Source organism: Salvelinus alpinus, chromosome 16 (genome assembly GCF_045679555.1).
Source record: "Salvelinus alpinus chromosome 16, SLU_Salpinus.1, whole genome shotgun sequence".
Classification (NCBI taxonomy): domain Eukaryota; kingdom Metazoa; phylum Chordata; class Actinopteri; order Salmoniformes; family Salmonidae; genus Salvelinus; species Salvelinus alpinus.
In genome coordinates, this window is record NC_092101.1 from 52643880 (window position 1) to 52668385 (window position 24506).

At 43.6% G+C, this 24506-nt stretch overlaps 1 protein-coding gene and 1 long non-coding RNA gene across 3 annotated transcripts in view; one reads left to right on the forward strand and one right to left on the reverse strand.

Annotated features, from left to right (window-relative positions):
• Positions 1-13186: 13186 nt before the first annotated feature.
• Positions 13187-14123, reverse strand: LOC139541673 (uncharacterized). Its single transcript, XR_011668388.1, has 2 exons — positions 13651-14123; positions 13187-13540 (listed from the first exon to the last, which is right to left on the reverse strand). It is a non-coding gene; the product is annotated as an uncharacterized lncRNA (long non-coding RNA).
• A 14-nt stretch (positions 14124-14137) lies between these two features.
• Positions 14138-24506, forward strand: part of LOC139541672 (histone deacetylase complex subunit SAP130-like) — a 35161-nt gene continuing 24792 nt past the window's right edge. For both annotated transcript variants that reach the window (XM_071346591.1, XM_071346592.1), the window contains exons 1-6: positions 14138-14409; positions 17360-17464; positions 21537-21676; positions 23016-23174; positions 23728-23916; positions 24164-24263. In XM_071346591.1, the coding sequence (XP_071202692.1) occupies positions 17371-17464; positions 21537-21676; positions 23016-23174; positions 23728-23916; positions 24164-24263 (682 nt within the window). In that variant the 5' untranslated portion in view covers positions 14138-14409; positions 17360-17370. The remainder of the gene's footprint in view (positions 14410-17359; positions 17465-21536; positions 21677-23015; positions 23175-23727; positions 23917-24163; positions 24264-24506) is intronic.

Genomic DNA, 24506 nt, shown 5'->3' on the forward strand with positions numbered 1-24506 from the left:
TCAGTCCATGGTTTACTATTATAGTACCTGGGTCAGTCCATGGTTTACTACTATGGTCCTTGGGTCAGTCCATGGTTTACTACTATGGTCCTTGGGTCAGTCCGTGGTTTACTACCATGGTCCTTGGGTCAATCCATGGTTTACTATTATAGTATCTGGGTCATTTCATGGTTTACTACTATAGTACCTGGTTCAGTTAATGGTTTACTACATAAGTACCTTGGTGAATAACACTAGGGCGATATCACATCTATTTCAGAGGGTTTATCCTCACCGATTAGGCCTAGGCAACACATACCTCAGGGGTTGTATGGGTAAGAGGTTGTGATTATATGACTGAGGTCTGAGCAAAATGTTAACATCAGCGTTCCTGAGCTCCCTTGGCATCGGCCCTCGCTGCACAGCTCAGACCGGGGGGGTTAATTCCTGCAGGAGCTCTAACACTTCAGCAAGCCCAGTTTCCTTCACCCTTCTACCTCCACCCTTCTACCTCCACCCTCCTACCTCCACCCTCCTAACTCCACCCTTCTACCTCCACCCCACACCTCTACCCCTCCACCCTTTTACCTCCACCCTCCTACCTCCACCCTTGTACCTCCACCCTTCCACCCTCCTACCTCCACCCTCCTACCTCCACCCTCCTACCTCCACCCTTCTACCTCCACCCCACACCTCTACCCCTCCACCCTCCTACCTCCACCCTTCTACCTCCACCCTCCACCCAGTTTCCTCCACCCTCCTACCTCCACCCTTCCACCTCCACCCCACACCTCTACCCCTCTACCTCCACCTCCACCCTTCTACCCCTCCACCCTTCTACCTCCACCCCACACCTCTACCCCTCGACCCTTCTACCTCCACCCTTCTACCTCCACCCCACACCTCTACCCCTCCACCCTCCTACCTCCACCTCCACCCTTCTACCTCCACCTCCACCCTCCTACCTCCACCTCCACCCTTCTACCTCCACCCCACACCTCTACCCCTCCACCCTTCTACCTCCACCTCCACCCTTCTACCTCCACCCCACACCTCTACCCCTCCACCCTCCACCCTCCTACCTCCACCCTTCTACCTCCACCCCACACCTCTACCCCTCGACCCTTCTACCTCCACCCTTCTACCTCCACCCCACACCTCTACCCCTCCACCCTCCTACCTCCACCTCCACCCTTCTACCTCCACCCCACACCTCTACCCCTCCACCCTTCTACCTCCACCCCACACCTCTACCCCTCCACCCTTCTACCTCCACCCCACACCTCTTCCCCTCCACCCTCCTACCTCCACCTCCACTCTTCTACCTCCACCCCACACCTCTACCCCTCCACCCTTCTACCTCCACCTCCACCCTTCTACCTCCACCTCCACCCTCCTACCTCCACCCTTCTACCTCCACCCCACACCTCTACCCCTCCACCCTTCTACCTCCACCTCCACCCTCCTACCTCCACCCTTCTACCTCCACCCTTCTACCTCTACCCCTCGACCCTTCTACCTCCACCTCCACCCTTCTACCTCCACCCCACACCTCTACCCCTCCACCCTCCTACCTCCACCTCCACCCTTCTACCTCTACCCCTCCACCCTTCTACCTCCACCTCCACCCTCCTACCTCCACCCTTCTACCTCCACCCTTCTACCTCTACCCCTCGACCCTTCTACCTCCACCTCCACCCTTCTACCTCCACCCCACACCTCTACCCCTCCACCCTCCTACCTCCACCTCCACCCTTCTACCTCTACCCCTCCACCCTCCTACCTCCTACCTCCACCCTTCTACCTCCACCCCACACCTCTACCCCTCCACCCTTCTACCTCCACCTCCACCCTCCTACCTCCACCCTTCTACCTCCACCCTTCTACCTCTACCCCTCGACCCTTCTACCTCCACCTCCACCCTTCTACCTCCACCCCACACCTCTACCCCTCCACCCTCCTACCTCCACCTCCACCCTTCTACCTCTACCCCTCCACCCTCCTACCTCCACCTCCACCCTTCTACCTCTACCCCACACCTCTACCCCTCCATTCGCCCCTACCTACCCCCCCCCCCCCCCCCCTTACGAAAAAGACGTTCGGACACATGTATAAACACTCATGTGAACAAATCACGTGAAAAATGGCACGTGCATTTTTTACATTTATTTGTTTTGCCACGTGGTCTTTGGACACGTGTGAAGTTTCACATGGATTTTCAACATATATACTGAACAAAAATATAAACGCAACATGCAACAATTTCAAAGATTTGACTGAGTTACAGTTCATATAAGGAAATCAGTCAATTGAAATAAATTCAATAGGACATAATCTATGGATTTTACGATTTTAAGTCTCCCGCAGGAGAAACCAAAGTCTTGACCATCAGACCAAGAGGGCCTACACTGGCTTTCTCTTCCAATGTACTGTATATTTAATTAAACATTTCTCTCAATCTCAGAATATTGACTGTTCAACTCAAAATAGGGGTGACATATGTTTTAAAATGTAATTGAGTTAATCACAGGATTTGCTGAGTCAATCACAGGATTTTTTAAACATTTTTAAACATTTTATTTAACGTGGCAAGTCAGTGGATTAAACCTCTTAAGGATCGTACTCTTTTTTTTCAAATTTCACCTAACATGACATACCCAAATCTAACTGCCTGTAGCTCAGGACCTGAAGCAAGGATATGCATATTCTTGATACCATTTGAAAGGAAACACTTTGAAGTTTTTAGAAATGTGAAACTAATGTAGGAGAATATAACAAATTAGATCTGGTAAAAGATAATGCAAACAAAAAAACATACGTTTAAAAAAAAAAAATCATCATCTTTGAAATGCAACAGAAAGGCCATAATATAATATTGCAGTTTAGGCGCAATTGAGATTTTGGCCACTAGATGACAGCAGTGTGTATGCAAAGTTTCAGATTGATCCAGCGAAGCATTGCAATATTGGACAATATTTTGTAACAAGTCTGCCAAATTGATACATTTTCAAGTACATAACTATAGATATCAGCAGCATACCACCCTGCATACCACTGCTGGTTTGCTTCTTAAGCTAAGCAGGGTTGGTCCTGGTCAGTCCCTGGATGGGAGACCAGATGCTGCTGGAAGTGGGGTTGGAGGGCCAGTAGGAGGCACTCTTTCCTCTGGTCTAAAAAATATCCCAATGCCCCAGGGCAGTGATTGGGGACACTGCCCTGTGTAGGGTGCCGTCTTTCGGATGGGACGTTAAACGGGTGTACTGACTCTCTGAGGTCATTAAAGATCCCATGGCACTTACTGTAAGAGTAGGAGTGTTAACCCTGGTGTCCTGGCTAAATTCTCAATCTGGCCCTCAAACCATCACGGTCACCTAAAAATCCCAAGTTTACAATTGGCTCATTCATCCCCCTCCTCTCCCCTGTAACTATTTCCCAGGTCGTTGCTGTAAATGAGAATGTGTTCTCAGTCAACTTACCTGGTAAAATAACGGTAAAATAAATAATACATAACAGTGTTGCTTCCGTCCCTCTCCTCGCAACCCTACCTGGGCTCAAACCAGGGACCCTCTGCACATATCAACAACTGCCTCCCACGAAGGGCCTTGCAGAGCAAGGGAAACAACTACTTCAAGGTCTCAGAGCTAGTGATGTCACCGATTTAAACGCTATTAGCGTGCATCCCGCTAACTAGCTAGCCATTTCACAACGGTTACATAGAGAGCATAAAAAAATGATATGGTAATACAACATATAAGTTTACACACTCCCAGGAATGTCATACATGATGGATCATTAGCTTATACACTTACTTTCACACATCTAGATGGCTGGGCGGGGTGGGTGTGGAGCCAGAGACAGCAGGGGTTCAAACTGTAGAACCCAGTTCCTACATTTTAATATAAAAATGGATTTTATCAAACAAAACTATGCTACATTTTATCTCTGGGACCCTCAGGATGACAAATCAGAGCAAGATTACTGAATGTAAGTTTATTATTTACCTTCAGAGGTGAATGTATCAAACCAGTTCACCAGATACGTTTTTGTTGTTGTTGTGCACTCTCCTCAAACAATAGCATGGTTTTTTCACTGTAATAGCTACTATAAATTGGACAGTGCAGTTAGATGAACAATCATTTAAGCTTTCTGCCCATATAAGACATGTCTATGTCCTGGAAAGCTTGCTGTTACTTAAAACTGTAATGCTAAAATCTCTTTGTAGAAAAGTATCCGTTACATTCCAATAGCAAACACATTCCCACATTTTTAAATACTTTTAGGCCTGTGTATTAAATGTAACAAAAATCAATGGACACCTAACAATAACAAAAGCAAAAAATAGCTAGCCAGGACAAAATGGCAGGCTAGCTATTGCCTAACACTAAGCTAGCTAGCAGTTATTAATTAGCATGCAACCATTAGATGCACATTTCATAAAAAGTACCCTTTTAAAATACATATCTTTAGCGTGGTTCGTATGTACACATGTAAATACACTCAATATGGATGTTCCCCAATGTTAGAAGGGGGGCCCCCGAGTGAAAACGTTTGGGAACCCCTGCTATAGAGAATGCCCCAAAAAAAGCTAAGCAAAGAAAAGCATGCGTCTTGGGTCTCTCACTGTTGGCTTTAGGATGCTTATTTCCCGCCCTCAAATTCTGTGACAGAGAAATACTTGGAAAAATGGAGCAGATCAGAGGGGAATGTGGTTTCCCCCCCCCCCTCTTCCATTTTCCACATAAACCAGGTCAATGTTCTCTAATTTTAAGTCTGTCATTGTGGCTGGAGCAAAACGCATATAGGCTTATAGGCTCTTTTCTCCTCCGTCCCAAATGGCACCCTATTCCCTATATAGTGCACTACTTTTTTCCAGGGCCCATAGTGCACTATAAAGGGAATAGGGTGCCATTTTAGACATAGCCTTTTTCTTTTCTGTATGTATTCTTTAAGGGTTTGGGGGGGTGGTCACTTTTACCCTTTTCGTGTTACAATGACCGTGAAAGGTAAAGGGAAAGCGGGATAACCTAGTCAGACGTACAACTGAATGTATTCAACTGAAATGTGTCTTCCGCGTGACACATCATGTGATTGCTCTCAGCCAGAGAGAACTTGGTGGTTTGAAACAAAACACTTTGCCTTAACTCGATGCCTTTGTGGGAGACGTGTGAATTCCTAATGGCTGTGTATACTCTCTTCCCAGTGAGTCAAAGCAGCTGACTGTGTAGTCTTCTAGACAGGTTGGCCCAAAGGGAGCAGAGGAATAGGCCCAAGAAGTGGTGAGAAGCCTGATGAATCAAAAATGCACTGTGTCTGGACCCGTCAGAGAGAGAGAGAGTAGTTCCACGGAGCTGTGACGTTGAACTGAGCTGTAGGAGACATGGAGGACTTAGTTTGGTATTCAGGGCAGAGACAGAACACAATAGCCCTGTCATGACTAAGCTATAATAGTTGTTTAGGTGAGGCGTCATCACCAAGCCAGGTGTATCTATCTATTCAGTAAACCATTGTCCCAAATTTATACACCCTAGTCTATTATACAACAATACATGATTTTACTTGTATGTGGTCATTCAGACTTGACTGAATAAATATCCATTGTTTAAAAAAAAATGTAACCTTTATTTAACTAGGCAAGTCAGTTAAGAACAAATTCTTATTTACAATGACGGCCTACCTCGGGCAAATGACGCTGGGCCAATTGTGCACCGCCCTATGGGACTCCCAATCACAGCCAGATGTGATGCAGCCTGGATTCAAACCAGGGGGACTCTAGTGACACCTTTTGCACTGAGATGCAGTACTTTAGACCGCTGCGCCACTCGGGAGGAGATCAGTCCACAGGGAATGGTGCTAAAGAGATGTGAGGAGATCAGTCCACAGGGAATGGTGCTACAGAGACGTGAGGAGATCAGTCCACAGGGAATGGAGCTACAGAGATGTGAAGAAATCAGTCCACAGGGAATGGTGCTACAGAGACGTGAGGAGATCAGTCCACAGGGAATGGTGCTACAGAGACGTGAGGAGATCAGTCCACAGGGAATGGTGCTACAGAGATGTGAGGAGATCAGTCCACAGGGAATGGTGCTACAGAGATGTGAGAAGATCAGTCCACAGGGAATGGAGCTACAGAGATGTGAGGAGATCAGTCCACAGGGAATGGTGCTACAGAGATGTGAGGAGATCAGTCCACAGGGAATGGTGCTACAGAGATGTGAGAAGATCAGTCCACAGGGAATGGAGCTACAGAGATGTGAGGAGATCAGTCCACAGGGAATGGAGCTACAGAGATGTGAGGAGATCAGTCCACAGGGAATGGAGCTACAGAGATGTGAGGAGATCAGTCCACAGGGAATGGAGCTACAGAGATGTGAGGAGATCAGTCCACAGGGAATGGAGCTACAGAGATGTGAGGAGATCAGTCCACAGGGAATGGAGCTACAGAGATGTGAGGAGATCAGTCCACAGGGAATGGTGCTACAGAGATGTGAGGAGATTCAGGGTTAAATCCAGTGTTATTATGAATCAAATGTAGTTTGAGAGACCAGGGTTGCATCTGAAATGGCATCTTATATTCTATGGCTCAAACTCAACTCTGGACCTCCAAGCCAGTTCCATTGCGTTTTATCATTATTCCCCTCTAATCAGGGACTGATTTAGACCTGGGACACCAGGTGGGTGATTCCCCCTCTAATCAGGGACTGATTTAGACCTGGGACACCAGGTGGGTGATTCCCCTCTAATCAGGGACTGATTTAGACCTGGGACACCAGGTGGGTAGAACAGAAAACCAGCAGGCTCCGGACCTCCGAGGGTACGAGTTGAATAGCCCCTGCTCTATGGGCTCTGGTCAAAAGTAGTGCACTATGTAGGGAATAGGGTGCCATTGTTGGAGGTAGATATATACAGCTCATCGTGTCATGTCAGCTGATCTGAGGTCAGACTGCCAAAGGCAGAATGAATATGAGCCAATCTCTGACCCACTTTGAAACATTGCCTAGGTCTACCGACAGTACCTGTGAGTAGTCTGTTCTTCTTCCTGACAATAGAAAACCAGATCAGAGTCATTCCTTTTAGACTCGCTGTGGGCGTCATGTTTGACCACATCTTTAAGTGTGGTAGGGCTGAAGAGAGAGGGAGAGAATACTTTGTGAATGATGTAGTGTTGTCGCAACAGATTCCGTAGCAACAGACTCTTGGTAAATGTGTCTGTGTCATGTCTGTTTATACATTAACCTCCGGATGTGAATCACAGTATGGAATCGGGATTTTGTTCAACAATGACTTGTACAGTAAATAGTTGTAGAGCAATACTCAACTTTTAGAGATGCATTAATGTTGGGGTGGCAGGCAGCCTAGTGGTTAGAGCGTTGGGCCAAAAGGTTGCCCCTGAACAAGGCAGTTAACCCACTGTTCCCCGGTTGGCTGTCATTGTAAAATAAGAATTTGTTCTTAACTGACTTGCCTAGTTAATTTATTTTTACAATTAATTGGTTAATTCTACATTAGAAATGTGAAGCTCCATGTATATTTAGTAACAGTGTCAGCTAAAGTAGTGGTGAACATTCCTACAGACTACTGAAACGTCTGCATTTTTAATCATCTACCCAACCTATCCAGGCCTAAGGTATCTGTGAATCCAAACTCCACTGAAACTCCACCTCGTCATTATCTAGAGTGGTTATTCTGCAATGTGCAGTCTGATATCCCGAGAATGTTCGCTATGTTAGTTTCACTAGCTTCCAATTACACAGCCACATAGCATCAGGTGTAGGTAAGAGGGAGGAAGGATATATACTGTATGCTGCGTCCCCTATGCCCCTACATAGTGCACTACTACCCATAGCGCTCCCAGTCAAAAGTAGTGCACTATATAGGGAATAGGGTATCATTTGGGACACAAGCATAGACATGCACGCAACAACAAAAACAGTTTCACATCAAATCTCGTTTTCACATGTTGAGTTTAAATTTCACATGTGAAATCATATTTCCACAAGTATTACATTTAGAGTTCACTACCTTCTCTCATGTGAGGAGAATAACATGTTTTCACCTCATATGTGAAGAAAAGAAAACTCCACATGTGAAAATCTCACTTTCACATGTGGAATTGCAAGTTCATATGAAAAATAGTCACATGTAAAATTCTAATTCTCACATGTGGAATTGTAAGCTCCATCCTCCGTTTTCTCCTATCACAGCCATTAAACTCTGTAACTGTTATAAAGTCACCATTGGCCCTCATGGTGAAATCCCTGAACGGTTTCCTTCTTCTCTGACAACTGTGTTAGGAAGGATGCCTGTGTCTTATGTAGTGACTGGGTGTATTGATACACCCCCAGAATGTAATTAATAACTTCACCATGCTCAAAGGGATATTCAACGTCTGCTTTTTTATTTTTTACACATCTACCAATTGGTGCCCTTCTTTGTGAGGCATTGGAAAACCTCCCTGGTCTTTGTGTCTGAAATGCACTACTTGACTGAGGGAACTTACAGATAACTGTAAGTGTGGGGTACAGAGATGAGCTAGTCATTCAGGAATCATGTTAAAGACTATTATTGCACACAGAGTGAGTTCATGTAACTTATTATGTGATTTGTTATGCACATTTTTACTCCTGAACTTGTTTAGTTTTGCTATAACAAACAGGTTGAATACTTATTGACTCAAAGACATTTCAGCTTTCCATTATTTATTAATTTATAATAAAAACAAATATATATATATTCTACTTTGCCGTTATAGGGTAGTGCAGCGGTCTAAGGCACTGCATCTCAGTGCCAGAGGCATCACTACAGACACCCTCGTTCGATTCCAGGCTGTATCACAGTCCCATAGGGCGGCGCACAATAGGCCCAGGGTCGTCCGGGTTTGGCAGGTCATTGTAAATAATAATTTGTTCTTAACTGACTTGCCTAGTTAAATAAAGGTTAAATAAAAAAATATAAAAACATTTATTCAAAGTGTTTCCTTTCAAATGATATCAAGAATATGCATATCCTTGCTTCAGGTCCTGAGCTACAGGCAGTTAGATTCTAGCGCAGGAAAACAATTGATTCATCGATGGGTGGAATGCATGCACCACTACTATAGGCAGGGCAGAACACTGTCTAAAAGCTCACGGGAAAAACATCTGTGGAATTCTTTGCATCTATTTTTGTTTCAGTCGTGAAAGGTGTAACTATCCTGCTAAAGTTCAACATAAAATCACTTGCAATAGCATACGGATTAATTCATTTTACTTGAAATTTTAACAGGAAATTGCATCAATTAGAGATGAATCGAAGGGATACGATGAGCTTGCAATTTGTCCTTTATTGACATGACCTCATACATTGTGTTAGAATAGAAATTCTTCCTAGTAATGATGTGTAGGCTATCTATAGTAGTGTTAGGAGACATTATCAAAGTCCTTAACTAATGCTCTATACGTAACAGGAAGTGCCAAACAGAGAGGGCTTGGCTTGTGATGAAGGGCATGACTGAAAAGGATCCACCTCGTCTCAAAATGGGGAGAAGGCACCCAGAAGTCCCATCACATAGGTTATGTCTCAAATGGCACCCTATTCCCTAATTGTTGTGCACTACTTTTGACCTGAGTCCTATGGGCTCTTGATAAAAGTAGTGCACTAGGAAATATGGTGCCATTTGGAACGCAGACGTGATGTGGGCAAACAGAGACCTTCCCTCTGTAAGGATGACAGAAATAACACACACCAGGACATGGCCGTGTCCAGCCTCAGGATCACCAAGCAGAGAAGGGCATCACGGTATCCGAATGATGTCACGGCCCTGCGAATGTGGCGGTAACGTGACGTCGGAGCGGAGCGCCTGCATAGGGACTGTCGTCTCTGCTAGCAGGCTTCTTATGTCCCCAATAGTGGCTCTGCAGTGCTTCCCCTAGCCTCCCCTGGCCTGAGGCCCCCTGTTCATAGTTGTAATGGGAAATAATGTGTATATTAACTGTCTCTGTACCCTAAATGACTGAATGGCTTGTATGACATGACTGAATCTGCAGTATGTCCAGGATGCATGGCTGTCTTTAATAACGTGTCTATTCTGTGTTATAATCTCAACCCTTTAAAAACGTGTCTATTCTGTGTTACAATCTCAACCCTTTAATAACTTGTCTATTCTGTGTTATAATCTCAACCCTTTAATAACGTGTCTATTCTGTGTTATAATCTCAACCCTTTAATAACGTGTGTATTCTGTGTTATAATCTCAACCCTTTAATAACGTGTCTATTCTGTGTTATAATCTCAACCCTTTAATAACGTGTCTATTCTGTGTTATAATCTCAACCCTTTAATAACGTGTCTATTCTGTGTTATAATCTCAACCCTTTAAAAACGTGTCTATTCTGTGTTATAATCTCAAACTCATCTGCTGACAGGGAATACGATGCCATTTGAGATGCATCCATGTTTAATCTGTAACATTGCAACGGACAACGACATGAATACAGTCAGGTCAGAGGTCAGGTCAGAGGAAAAGTGGAACAACTCAACTGAAGTGGATATCTCTTGTTGCAGTTCTCACCCAAATATTGGGTTAGCCCCCCCGAGTATAATATCTCGACTGGACACAGACAGGAAATATGAACAATTTAGTTGCTTAGACGTTTTCAATATCCAAATGGCACCCTATTCCCTAAATAGTGCACTACTTTTGACCAGAGCCTTATGGATCCTTGTCCAATGTAGTGCACTATAACTGAAATAGGGTGCTATTTGGGATAAAACCCTTAATAACGACGTCTAGCGGCAGGACACTTGGCTTAAGGCCTAATGCTCGTACTACAACCTGTAGAGAGTGGAAGCAGCTAGCCTAGTGGTTAGAGTGTAGAGGCGGCAGGTAGCCTGGTGGTTAGAGTGTAGAGACGGCAGGTAGCCTAGTGGTTAGAGCGTAGAGGCTCGCAGGTAGCATAGTGGTTAGAGTGTAGAGGCGGCAGGTAGCCTAGTGGTTAGAGTGTAGAGGCGGCAGGTAGCCTAGTGGTTAGAGTGTAGAGGCGGCAGGTAGCCTAGTGGTTAGAGTCTAGAGGCGGCAGGTAGCCTAGTGGTTAGAATGTAGAGGCGGCAGGTAGCCTAGTGGTTAGAGTGTAGAGGCGGCAGGTAGCCTAGTGGTTAGAGCGTAGAGGCGGCAGGTAGCCTAGTGGTTAGAGCGTTGGGCCAGTAACCGAAAGGTTGCTGGGTTGAATCCCCGAGCTAACAAGGTAAACATCTGTCATTCTGTCCTTGAACAAGGCAGCTAACCCCACTGTTCCTCGGTAGGCCGTCATTGTAAATAAGAATTTGTTCTTAATTTATTTACCTAGTTAAATTAAGGTTAAATAAAAAAAATTGCAGCAAAACTAAAAGGCCATAAGGACAATGCAAAACAAGAGGCTCTGCTGCCCCCTAGCGGTCTGTCTCTGTAATGGCAGTAGTATTATTACACTATTTCAAGGTATCCTTCAAGCGCTTTGAGCAATTAGACTGATGGAGTGACAGTCTCGAAGTACATGTTAACAAATAAATTGCATGAAAGTGTTGGTCATATCAATTCCCAATCTGACCCTCATACCATCATGGCCACATCCCCAGTTTACAATTGGCTCATTCATCCCCCCTCCTCTCCCCTGTAACTATTCCCCAGGGTGTTTTGTTCCATCTGGTTTTAGTGATGAAATAGTGGCCATCCAGACACAATGTTGTGTGTATAGCAAGGCTGCATTTACAAAAGCAGCCCAATTCTAATATTTTGCCAATAACTGGTCTTTTGACCAATCAAATCAGATCTTTTGCCAATAATTTGGGCAAAAGATCAGAATTAGGCTGTGTTGTGTATACGCAGACAAACGTGTGAGCTTATTCATTTCCCTTCTTCAAAGAGCGTTCATATTGGTTTTCCATCCTCTCTGCCTTCATGGATTTGAAAGGAAATGACTATATAAATACTTCCTCTAGCCCACGGGGTGTCAAACATACAACCCGTGGGTGGTTTGAGTACAAAATATATACTTTCAAATTAATAAATGCAAATCGAAACTGTGTAACCTGTTAAATTCTGAGCATTTTTTTGGGGCCCTGTCTGTCTTATCTTTGTAATTTTTTTTAACTCAATAACGTAAAAGGCCTAATTGCTAGGGTCATTGTAAGACGTCGTGCTTGAAAACACCACGAAATGTCATGGGATCTAATACTGCTGTTTAGTGGATGACCTGGGCATCAGACAGGATATATTTTCGTCAATGGAAAGGTAGACTTCACCTTTCTCATATGTATATAAAGGTATGGCATAAGCCCTGCACTTTTAGAATGGCTGTGTTCCTATGGGGAAGTGCACGTTTAGAGTGCTGCCTTTAGGTAAACGATCTGAAAAAAATATTCTTATTTTATTGTTTTGGAACAGTAATTGGCGACATTTTGTTTCAAACAGACGTTCAAAATCTCTTATTCCCCAACATGGGGACATTTGGGGGTCCCCTGCGAAAAAAATAAAAATAACTTTACGCTTAAGGTTTTTCTGTCCTGCTGTATTTTGGGCTCTGTAGTAGTCACATTGTAGTAGTCACCTTGTAGTAGTCACATTTCTAACAGATCTAAGCATGTATTTGTAGGAATTTGAAACCGAAATGTACATTATGATGGTAGTATACAATATTATGCATTGTTAAGAAAATGTCAGCAGAGGGAGTTGAAGTTTAATTGATAATGGACCTGCATCCATACAGTTTATTGACTGTGTCCAGTTCACTAACAATCCTCGAAATGAAAGCTAGACAGTCAAAGAGCATCGGAAATTCTAAAAACAATATAACTATTTTGGGCAAATTTTTACAGCGAGGAACTATAACACATTTTCAGTGCAACCCTCCAAACCATTTCTTATTATGCCTGTGTCCAGAAGACCAAATGCCCCCCCCCCCCCAGGAGAATCTAGCCCATACCAACACCAATCCAATGCTTTTACATGTGTGGGTAGTGCACACTTCAGGTGGAAGGAGAGATTATTGTGAGGTATATTGAAGCAATAAGTCCCGAGGTGGTGTGGTATATGGCCAATATACCACGGCTAAGGGTTGTTCTTACGCACAACGCAACACAGAGTGCCTGGATACAGACCTTAGCCGTGGTATATTGGACATATACCACTAATCCCAGGGGTGTCTTATTGCTTTTATAAACCGGTTGCCAAAACAGTAAGATAAGGAACTACACGTTACATTGAAAATGTTGCTTTAATTAATAAATACATTCTTCCATGAAAAAGTAGTCTGGACAAAACGACAGACTAGCTAGCAAGCTTATATTAAATGTATGGGAAAAAACGAGCATTAGCGCTACTTCTAGAGTGACTAACACACGCCAATTATTTATTCATGTTGATCTGAATGTTCCCATTTATTGTGCACAAGTGAGAGAAAAAATTGTCCCGTGTTATCGTTTGTAGTTGGCTTGCCAATGTTGTTCGTTTGTTGACTCCACGCTGCTGGGAATGGATGCCATTCGTTTAACTGGGGCAGCTGCTGCTGTGTTGTCAGAGAGAATAGTACTGCCATCGGCTCTTGTGTACCTGAAACATAAGACAATAACGTTAGCTAATAGTTAGGCCTAACGTTACATAGCTACCGGTTATATTGTCAGGGTACATTAGAATGGTTTAGCTAGCTAACAGTTACATACCATATGTAGCCGTTCAGCTTTATCGCGCCGCTCTTCCCTCGACTTTTTAATTACGCCGACAGACACATGATTGCACGTTGTGAATTCGGTGTCCTTCTGTATATACCATGCCAAACCGAGAAGGGATCGTTGATATGTTCATACCAGCTCCGAGTCCAGCATAACGTTAGCTGCTAATCCCATATTCTTCGGCATTCGTGTTTCTCACTGAACAAATACAAGTCCCGTAAAATAACGTTCAGCTCCATTTTTTTTTGTATTCCCAAACTCACAATATATCCCTTTCTCTACACACCAGTCAGTGAATCAGCTAAGTGCCCACTTTCTTTGTTTCACGATGTTATTTTCGTTTCGGTTTCTCTCAAATTAATCTAAATGCTTATTTTGTACATCGGCAATTTCAACTATTGTTGATGTAGCCATTTTTATCAACGTGAAAAGGCTAAACGTCATGGTATACGGTATCACGTACACACGGCTAAATGCTGTTTTAGCCAATCAGTATCCAGTATCCAAACTACTCGGTTTATTAAACGTCTATAAACATTCTCAGCGCGGGAATAGTTCTGCCACCAGCCAATCGTTTCGCAGATACGATTGACTCCCATCCCCGTTTGTGATTTGTCAAGGATTTACACAATTCCCTCCGACGATTGGACGAATAAAATGTTGGGAGCTTCTCTTCGTTCTTCCGGTTTGTATGTTGTTGAAAAGAAAAGACGAATGCCTGGAGAAGAAAAAAAATACTCTACGAATACGGTATTTTAGCATGTATTTTTTGCGAATGTATCGTCAAGGCTTTGTCGATAAAGCTTTCCCAACTTAAATTTGGGATTCTATAAATATTGTAAGAATCTTAATAAGTTGTTCACCCAATGTTTGTTTAGCGATAGCTGCAGCTAGCAAGCCATCCTTAGCTAGCTATTTTGCAAGGTTAACCATCTGGATATGCGATCAAAATTAAACATTAACGTTTAATTTAAGAGCTCGACTGTGGTCGCTGCCATCGGTTGTGATACTGTCAAAGCAGAAAGACACATTCTACAAAGCAGTGCCTATTCGGTGATTATCTAGTTACTCATAACAGCTGTAGTTAGCTAGGGTTTCACAGTAACTAGCTTACTATAACCTTATCCGCCAATACAAATTTGCCTGGTTAAATATTTAAAAAACTAAAGATATCTACCCTAGCGTTACGCTTGTTTACACTGAGCTACAAGGGGGTTGGAACGCAATCATGGTTACATTAGACAACTTGGAGCTGGCGGGAGATATGGGTCGGGTAACCTAGCTCAATGCAGGGATGGGATATGTCAATATGCCACTGTACTACAAATGTGACCTTTATCCACACTGCAAGTAGTGTTTCAGTCTTCTCGATGGGGCATTGTGGATAAAGGTACAATTTGAAGTACAGTGGCATATCCCATCCTAGCCCAAGATGTACTCTTAAGGAGCCTAACGTTACCGTTTCTCCTTAAAGTGCAATTACTTATTTACAGAGGTAGGATGACTCTGGCAGCCAAATACAAAACAAAATCTAAACGTGAATCGATTCTCAATTGCGATATAGTTCTAGAAATATAAAGCCCTTTACTTTCATATCACATTAATATTATTTCACAACTGCAAAATATACAGTTTTACCCGACAGTATTTTTCAGTAACAACACGTTTCTGGTGGCCTTCTTCCTTTACACACAGGTGTTCAGAGCATGCTAGATAGCTAATTACCACAGGTGGTTCCTCTGTCTTCCGTCAGTCTAACTAGCGAATAGCATAAGCTGGTAACACAACTTGCTAAGAAAAGACAAACTAGCTTTTTGCAGATATAATAAACACAAACGAATAGTGTAATTATAGAACGCTTGTGGATTTCTATTAAGAAGCAAAGTGGAAACTGCGTCGTAGTCATCAACATTGTTGCATGTGCTGCATTGCCATGCAGACTGAACGCAAGTGTGTCGTAGTCAAGTGACAATAAATGGCTCCTTGAGTGACTGGGTGGGGCTAGGTCTGTGTGGAAATCAGGGGGTGGGGCTAGGTCTGTGTGGAAATCAGGGGGTGGGCTAGGTCTGTGTGGAAATCAGGGGGTGGGGCTAGGTCTGTGTGGGAATCAGGGGGTGGGGCTAGGTCTGTGTGGAAATCAGGGGGTGGGGCTAGGTCTGTGTGGAAATCAGGGGGTGGGCTAGGTCTGTGTGGAAATCAGGGGGTGGGGCTAGGTCTGTGTGGGAATCAGGGGGTGGGGCTAGGTCTGTGTGGGAATCAGGGGGTGGGGCTAGGTCTGTGTGGAAATCAGGGGGTGGGGCTAGGTCTGTGTGGGAATCAGGGGGTGGGCTAGGTCTGTGTGGAAATCAGGGGGTGGGGCTAGGTCTGTGTGGGAATCAGGGGGTGGGGCTAGGTCTGTGTGGGAATCAGGGGGTGGGGCTAGGTCTGTGTGGGAATCAGGGGGTGGGGCTAGGTCTGTGTGGAAATCAGGGGGTGGGGCTAGGTCTGTGTGGAAATCAGGGGGTGGGGCTAGGTCTGTGTGGAAATCAGGGGGTGGGGCTAGGTCTGTGTGGAAATCAGGGGGTGGGGCTAGGTCTGTGTGGAAATCAGGGGGTGGGGCTAGGTCTGTGTGGAAAGCGGCATGAGAGAGGGGAGAGAGTAGGGAAGTATAAAAAATAAACTATTAAAATTGACATTACACACAGTGTATCACATTTAACAAACCAAACATTAAAATACTGTTATAGAAGGTAAAGTTAAAAATCCGGTCCGTGCATCAATACCGGTATATTGTCAAATACGGTATACCGTCTAGCCCTAACTGAGAGTCATGATCAAGGGATAATCCCACCCCTGCATTCAGATATGTTTTCCGACTCATATCTCGCACCGGCTCCATGTTGTCTCAATGTAACCATCCATGATTGCGTTCCGACCCCAATGCAGCTCAGTGTAAACTAACGTAACGGTAGGGTGGGTATCTTCTGGTAAAGTAACTAGCTAGCTAGAATGTGCCACACCATATTTTTTCATAACGTCTGAATTTCCTAAATCATTCGGAACATTCATTGATCGCAGACAGAGCAATGATATGTAAAAATGCTTCATCTTACACGCATTTCCGTTTCACACAAAGGTAGCTAGCTCTGTGTGAATGAAAGACAGGATACTGAGGTTAGTGAGACTTTCTAGAGCTGCCGGAATGGGCTTTTTCTCCATTCATCTTTACTTGATTCCAGGGCTATGACAGAGTGGCAGGTAACCTAGTGGTTAGAGTGTAGAGGCGGCAGGTAGCCTAGTGGTTAGAGTGTAGAGGCGGCAGGTAACCTAGTGGTTAGAATGTTGGACTAGTAACCGAAAGGTTGCTAGATCGAATCCCCAAGCTGACAAGGTAAAAATCTGTTGTTCTGCCCCTGAACAAGGCAGTTAACCCACTGTTCCTAGGCTGTCATTGTAAATAAGAATTTATTTTTAACTGACTTGCCTAGTTAAATAAAGGTTAAATAAAATGAAAAAAAAATATGACGGTCATGAAATTTGTGTGGACTGTCATGTGAATTCCTCACGTCCTCTCTTCTCAAAACCCATTGAGGGGAGGGACCTTGGACCTTATCCGCCAATACATTTGATGAGATAAGGGAAAAAATGATTTGAGAAAGAGGCTTGTGATCTCTTTAAAAAAAAAATTATATAATGGTTGTTCAATCCTTCTCCCTTCTAGGATAGTGAAAGATGAGTTCTCAGCCATTTTCTACAGCTGGAATGCCTGCTCAGAGTAATCCTGGTGGAAAGCCGGTCTCTATCAATCAGTCATCCAACCAGACAGGTTAACATTATATTGAATATTGTCTTGTTCCTAATGGCATACTATTCCCTATATCAGGAATTTTTGGGGCCGGGGTCCCCTTTTATGATACTAAATTCATCAGGGAACCCCTCATAATCAGAACACAACTCGAGTAAGGTAAAAAAATAAAAAATAGCCTACAAGGAGTTTTACTACGGCAGTGCATGGCCGGACGAACCAAGTCTTGGGCCGTGGGAAGAAACATTTTAAAGGCCCACCTCTTGGCATTGGAGATAAAATTTTGCAGTTTCAAGCAAATGTCCTGCAATTCTTTAAAAAAAATGTCCATGCTGCAGAGACAACTTTGAGATTTTACAGTACTGTGGATACCAATATCCCTGTGAGTCTCCAGGCCTATGTTGCCCAGGGTTAAGGACATAAATTGTAAATAAGAAAAAAAGGCACTCCTCTTTTCCCATATGTGAGCCAACCACATATCACAATCATATCAAGTATCATAGTCAATTCTATTTAACTTTGCTGTTAAATACTTTAAGATTTTTTTTTACTTGATATGATTGTGATATGTGGTTGTCTCACCTAGCTATCTTAAGATGAATGCACTAACTAACTTAAGTCGCTCTGGATAAGAGTGTCTGATAAATGGCTAAAATGTCATGTAAACGAATAATGTAAATGTAATGTAATGTAAATGAATCATGTAAATGAATCATGTAAATGAATGTAATGTAAATGAATCATGTAAATGAATCATGTAAATTAATAATGTAAATTAATCATGTAAATGAATGTAATGTAAATTAATAATGTAAATGAATCATGTAAATGAATGTAATGTAAATTAATAATGTAAATGAATCATGTAAATGAATGTAATGTAAATTAATAATGTAAATGAATCATGTAAATGAATGTAATGTAAATGAATCATGTAAATGAATCATGTAAATTAATAATGTAAATGAATCATGTAAATGAATGTAATGTAAATTAATAATGTAAATGAATCATGTAAATGAATGTAATGTAAATTAATAATGTAAATGAATGTTACATTGTATGGTATTACGCCCTCTGAACTTATTCTACGGATCCCTTGGCCAGAATTAATGATTGTGTGTGTGTGTGTGTGTGTGTGTGTGTGTGTGTGTGTGTGTGTGTGTGTGTGTGTGTGTGTGTGTGTATATATATACACACACACACACACACACACACACACACACACACACACACACACACACACACACACACACACACACGTACCAGTCAAAAGTTTGGACACTTCTACTCATTCAAGGGTTTTTCTTTATTTGTACTATTTTCAACATTGTAGAATAATAGTGAAGACAACAAAACTAAGAAATAACACATATGGAATCATGTAGTATAGTAACCAAAAAAGTTTTAAACAAATCATATATTTTTGATTCTTCAAAAGTAGCCACCCTTTGCCTTGATGACAGCTTTGCAAATGCTTGGCATTCTCTCAACCAGCTTCACCTGTAATGCTTTTCCAACAGTCTTGAAGGAGTTCCCACAAATGCTAAGCACTTGTTGGCTGCTTTTCCTTCACTCTGCGGTCCGACTCATCCCAAAGCATCCTAATTGGGTTGAGGTCGGGTGATTGTGGAGGCCAGGTCATCTGTTGCAGCACCATCACTCTCCTTCTTGGTCTAATAGCCCATACACAGCCTGAAGGTGTGTTGGTCATTGTCCTGTTGATAAACAAATGATAGTCCTGCTAAGCACAAACCAGATGGGATGGCATATCACGGCAGAATGCTCTGGTAGCCATGCTGGTTAAGTGTGCCTTGAATTCTAAATAAATCACTGACAGTTTCACCAGCAGAGCACCATCACACCTCCTCCATGCTTCACGGTGGGAACCACACATGCGGAGATCATCCATTCACCTACTCTGCATCTCACAAAGACACGGCGGTTGGAACCAAAAATCTCACATTTGGACTCATCAGACCAAAGGACAGATTTCCACTGGTCTGATGTCCATTGCTCGTGTTTCTTGGCCCAAGTAAGTCTCTTCTTATTATTGGTGTCCTTTAGTAGTGGTTTCTTTTCAGCAATTGGACAATGAAGGCCTGATTCACACAGTCTGTTTTGAACAGTTAATGTTTGAGATGTGTCTGTTACTTGAACTCTGTGAAGCATTTATTTGGGCTGCAATCTGAGGTGCAGTTATCCTTTGCAGCAGAGGTAACTCTGGGTCTTCCTTTCCTGTGGTGGTCCTCATGAGAGCTAGTTTCATCATAGTGTTTGATGGTTTTTGCGACTGCACTTGAAGAAACTTTAAAAGTTCTTGAAACTTTTCGTATTGACTGCATGTGTGGTTCCCACCGTGAAGCATGGAGGAGGTGTGATGGTGCTCTGCTGGTGACACTGTCAGTGATTTATTTAGAATTCAAGGCACACTTAACCAGCATGGCTACCAGAGCATTCTGCCGTGATACCTAGGATAGGATAAAGTAATCCTTCTAACCCCCCCCCCTTAAAAGAGTTAGATGCACTATTGTAAAGTGGTTGTTCCACTGGATATCATATGGTGAATGCACCAATTTGTATTTGCTCTGGATAAGAGCGTCTGCTAAATGACTTAAATGTAAATGTAAATGACTGGCCTTCATGTCTTAAAGTAATGATGGACTGTCATTTCTCTTTCCTTGTTTGAGCAGTTCTTGCCATAATATGAACTTGGTCTTTTACCAAATAGGGCTGTCTTCTGTATAGCCCCCCTACCATGTCACAACACAACTGATTGGCTCAAACACGTTAAGAAGGACAGAAATTCCACAAATTAACTTTTAAGAAGGCACACCTGTTAACTGAAATGCATTCCAGCTGACTACCTAATGAAGCTGGTTGAGAGAATGCCAAGAGTGTGCAAAGCTGTCATCAAGGCAAAGGGTGGCTACTTTTGAAGAATAACAAATATAAAATATATTTTGACTTGTTGAAAACTTTTTTTGGTTACTACATGAGTCCATATCTGTTATTTCATAGTTTTGTTGTCTTCATTATTATTCTACAATGTAGAACATAGTAAAAATAAAGAAAAACCCTGGAATGAGTAGGTGTGTCCAAACTTTTGACTGGTACTGTATATATGTATAACTTCATGAGCTGCATTGCCTGTCTTTGCAATTGGTTAATTTTCGTTTGAGCTTAATGGCATGTTTAGGCCAGCAGTTTAGCTAGCAGCCTCCATGGAAATGTGTTATGTTTTTGGCGCCCCCTTGTGTACTAAACTGGTAATACTGTAAATCCCGGTGTGAGATTCTGGATACTGTCCAACCCTGCTAGTTATTGAATCTTCCTAAATGGCCGAGTTGCAGTTCTGATTTAAATCGTCTCAAATCTATGGCAAGACTTGAAAATGGCGGTCTGGCAATGATCAACCAACTTGACAGAGCTTGAAGAATTTTTTAAAGAATAATGTGCAAATACTATACAATCCAGGTGTGTAAAGCTCTTAGAGACTTACCCAGAAAGACTCACAGCTGTAATCGCTGCCAAAGGTAATAACATGTATTCACTCAGGAGTGTGAATACTTATGTAAATACGATTTTTATGTATTTAATTTTCAATACATTTGCAAACGTAAAAAAACATGTTTTCACTTTGTCATTATGGGGTATTGTTTGTAGCTAGGGGTGAGGGGAAAACGTATATTTAATCCAGTTTGAAATCAGGCTGTAACACAACTTAAATGCGTTAAGTCAAGGGGTATGAATACTTTCTGAAGGCTCTGTACTTTCATGACAGAAATCAACACAATGTTTAGGCTATTACTGTCAAACCAAATAATGGTTCTAGAACAATCTACAGGAACGTTGTGTAACAAAACCACGAAAATTAACAACATACTTTTGTAAGAGGAAGGCAGTGTCGGTAATTTTCGGTTTATCGTCCCAACTCTAAAAAGGAGTGTACTACATAGTGAATAAGGTGCCATTTGGAACTGAACACATTTCCACAGTCCTCCCAGAGTTGCTGGTAAATTCTCTCCAATTGTATGTTATGATCTATGATGTTTATTAAAACTCAGACTGCTTGTGATGAATGGTTCTCTAGCAGGACCAGGTGAGGACAGTAGTGGTGATGTGGACCACCATGGTCCCCAGGACCTCCCAGCCAGCAGCAGGGGAGGACAAGAAGCCCTGTCGTTCAGAGAAGACAAGCAGGAGACTGGAGTGGTCAGACCCTACCCTCAGGTTAGTGGATACTCTAGTTCCCTCAAACTCAACTCTGGACCTTGAAGCCAGTTCCACTGTGTTTTTTTCATAGTTTCCCTCTAATCAAGGACTGATTTTAAACCTGGGACACCAGGTGGGTACAATTAATTACCCTACGAGGCTCCGGACCTCGTAGGGTAAGAGTTGAGTACCCTTTCTGTAGGGGATAGGATGGCTCCTGACCTCGTAGGGTAAGAGTTGAGTACCCTTTCTGTAGGGGATAGGATAGCTCCGGACCTCGTAGGGTAAGAGTTGAGTACCCTTTCTGTAGGGGATAGGATAGCTCCGGACCTCGTAGGGTAAGAGTTGAGTACCCTTTCTGTAGGGGATAGGATAGCTCCGGACCTCGTAGGGTAAGAGTTGAGTACCCTTTCTGTAGGGTATAGGATAGCTCCGGACCTCGTAGGGTAAGAGTTGAGTACCCTTTCTGTAGGGGATAGGATAGCTCCGGACCTCGTAGGGTAAGAGTTGAGTACCCTTTCTGTAGGGTATAGGATAGCTCCGGACCTCGTAGGGTAAGAGTTGAGTACCCTTTCTGTAGGGGATAGGATAGCTCCGGACCTCGTGGGGTAAGAGTTGAGTACCCTTTCTGTAGGGGATAGGATAGCCCCGGACCTCGTGGGGTAAGAGTTGAGTACCCTTTCTGTAGGGGATAGGATGGCTCCGGACCTCGTAGGGTAAGAGTTGAGTACCCTTTCTGTAGGGGATAGGATGGCTCCGGACCTCGTAGGGTAAGAGTTGAGTACCCTTTCTGTAGGGGATAGGATAGCTCCGGACCTCGTAGGGTAAGAGTTGAGTACCCTTTCTGTAGGGTATAGGATAGCTCCGGACCTCGTAGGGTAAGAGTTGAGTACCCTTTCTGTAGGGGATAGGATAGCTCCGGACCTCGTAGGGTAAGAGTTGAGTACCCTTTCTGTAGGGTATAGGATAGCTCCGGACCTCGTGGGGTAAGAGTTGAGTACCCTTTCTGTAGGGTATAGGATAGCTCCGGACCTCGTGGGGTAAGAGTTGAGTACCCCTGGTCTAGTTGATAGTGTACATGTATTTGTTCACTCCAAATGGCTCCATAATCCCTTTTATAGTACCCTTATTTTGACCAGTGCCCATAGTATGCAATTTGGGACGCAACCTATAATGTACAGATAACATTAACTGCACTTTCTCTATTTTCTCATTGATTGCAGGCTTTTTATCGTCTAATGTTCTATGTCCTGAATCTCCATCAAACTCTTTAGTCCAAGACTAGGCTTTAATCTGTCCCAGAATCCACCCCGATATGTATTCACAGAGAAAGTCAATATCTCATCTCCCTCCTCAGGTCCCGGTTCAGACCTACAGCCTGCAGTCCCAGGTCCCAGCTCTGTCCCAGCAGGTGCCCAACAGGGCGGGTACACCTGGTCAACCTGTCACCGTGTCCAACCTTCCTGTCCAACTACTGCAGGCCCAGCCTGCTGCCCTCGTCGACGGGCAAATGAAGGTAAGACCGCTCCATGGCTGTTTCCCAAATTGCACTTTTTTTGCTATTTAGTGCACTACATTTGACCAGGGCTCTAATTGAAAGAAGCACACTATACACCCCCATTTCCCCCTCTTCCCTAGCCTGATCCCAGATCTGTTTTCATCTATAAAGGTAATAGGGTGGTAATTAAAACACCCCATTTCTCTCTCCCCCCTAGCCTGATCCCAGATCTGTTTTATCTATAAAGGTAATAGGGTGGTGATTAAAACACCCCATTTCCCTCTCTTCCCTAGCCTGATCCCAGATCTGTTTGTGGTGTATAGCCAACTATACACGACGGGATGAACACATCCCTTTTCCCCTGCCTGCTATCATCTGATTGAGAACTCACCCAGTCAGGGAGGAAAAGTTGACACCCCTCAAAAGTGTCCTAAAATATAGAATCAAAATGATTGATAGTCTATGTTATCACTATCTTAAATCAAATCTATGTGTGTTAGGACAGCAAATATCATAGAAACAAATCTATGTTTTCATAAGATGTTGATGTGTTTTATTTCTTCTTCTTCAGGCTGCCCTGAAATCGCTGGTGCCCAGTCGTCTCATCGCCCCAGCCTCCAGCCAGGTCCAGGGGGGCCACGTCCCTCTCCCTCTGCCCCCCAAGGTGCAGCCTGCCCTGCTTGGCCACATCACTGTCACCCTGGAGAGCCACATGGCTCCCACCTCCTCCATCCCTGTGGCAACCATCAGTGGACAACAGGTGACTACATAGCCTGCTCCATTCTTATTGGCTCTTGTTTGTGATCATTGTTTTAGAATAACTTTCATGAATAAGCCATTAAAGGGGCAGTTTCCTGGACATAGATTAAGCCCTAGTCCGGGATCAAAACTACATCAATAGATTATCTCTGTTGAAAATGTGTTTTTAATCTAGGATTAGACTCAATCTGTGTCCAGGAAAACTTATTTTATTATGGACTGATGTGTTTGACCTATTCTTATTTCAGGGCCACTCCAGTAATCGGCATCACCTCATGCCAGCTAATATCCAGATAATTAGGGCTCCTTCTGTTCCTCAACACACATTCACCTCTCACCTACCCAGAGGTACGTACTGCATCTCCCTAACCCATCTCCCTAGCCCATCTCCCTAGCCCATCTCCCTAGCCCGTCTCCCTAGCCCGTCTCCCTAGCCCGTCTCCCTAGCCCGTCTCCCTAGCCCGTCTCCCTAACCCGTCTCCCTAACCCGTCTCCCTAACCCATCTCCCTAACCCAGCGTTTTGGTTGGAGGTCTAACCCCCCAGGTGTTTCATAACAAACATTCACTTCCCATTTACCCTCAACCTATAT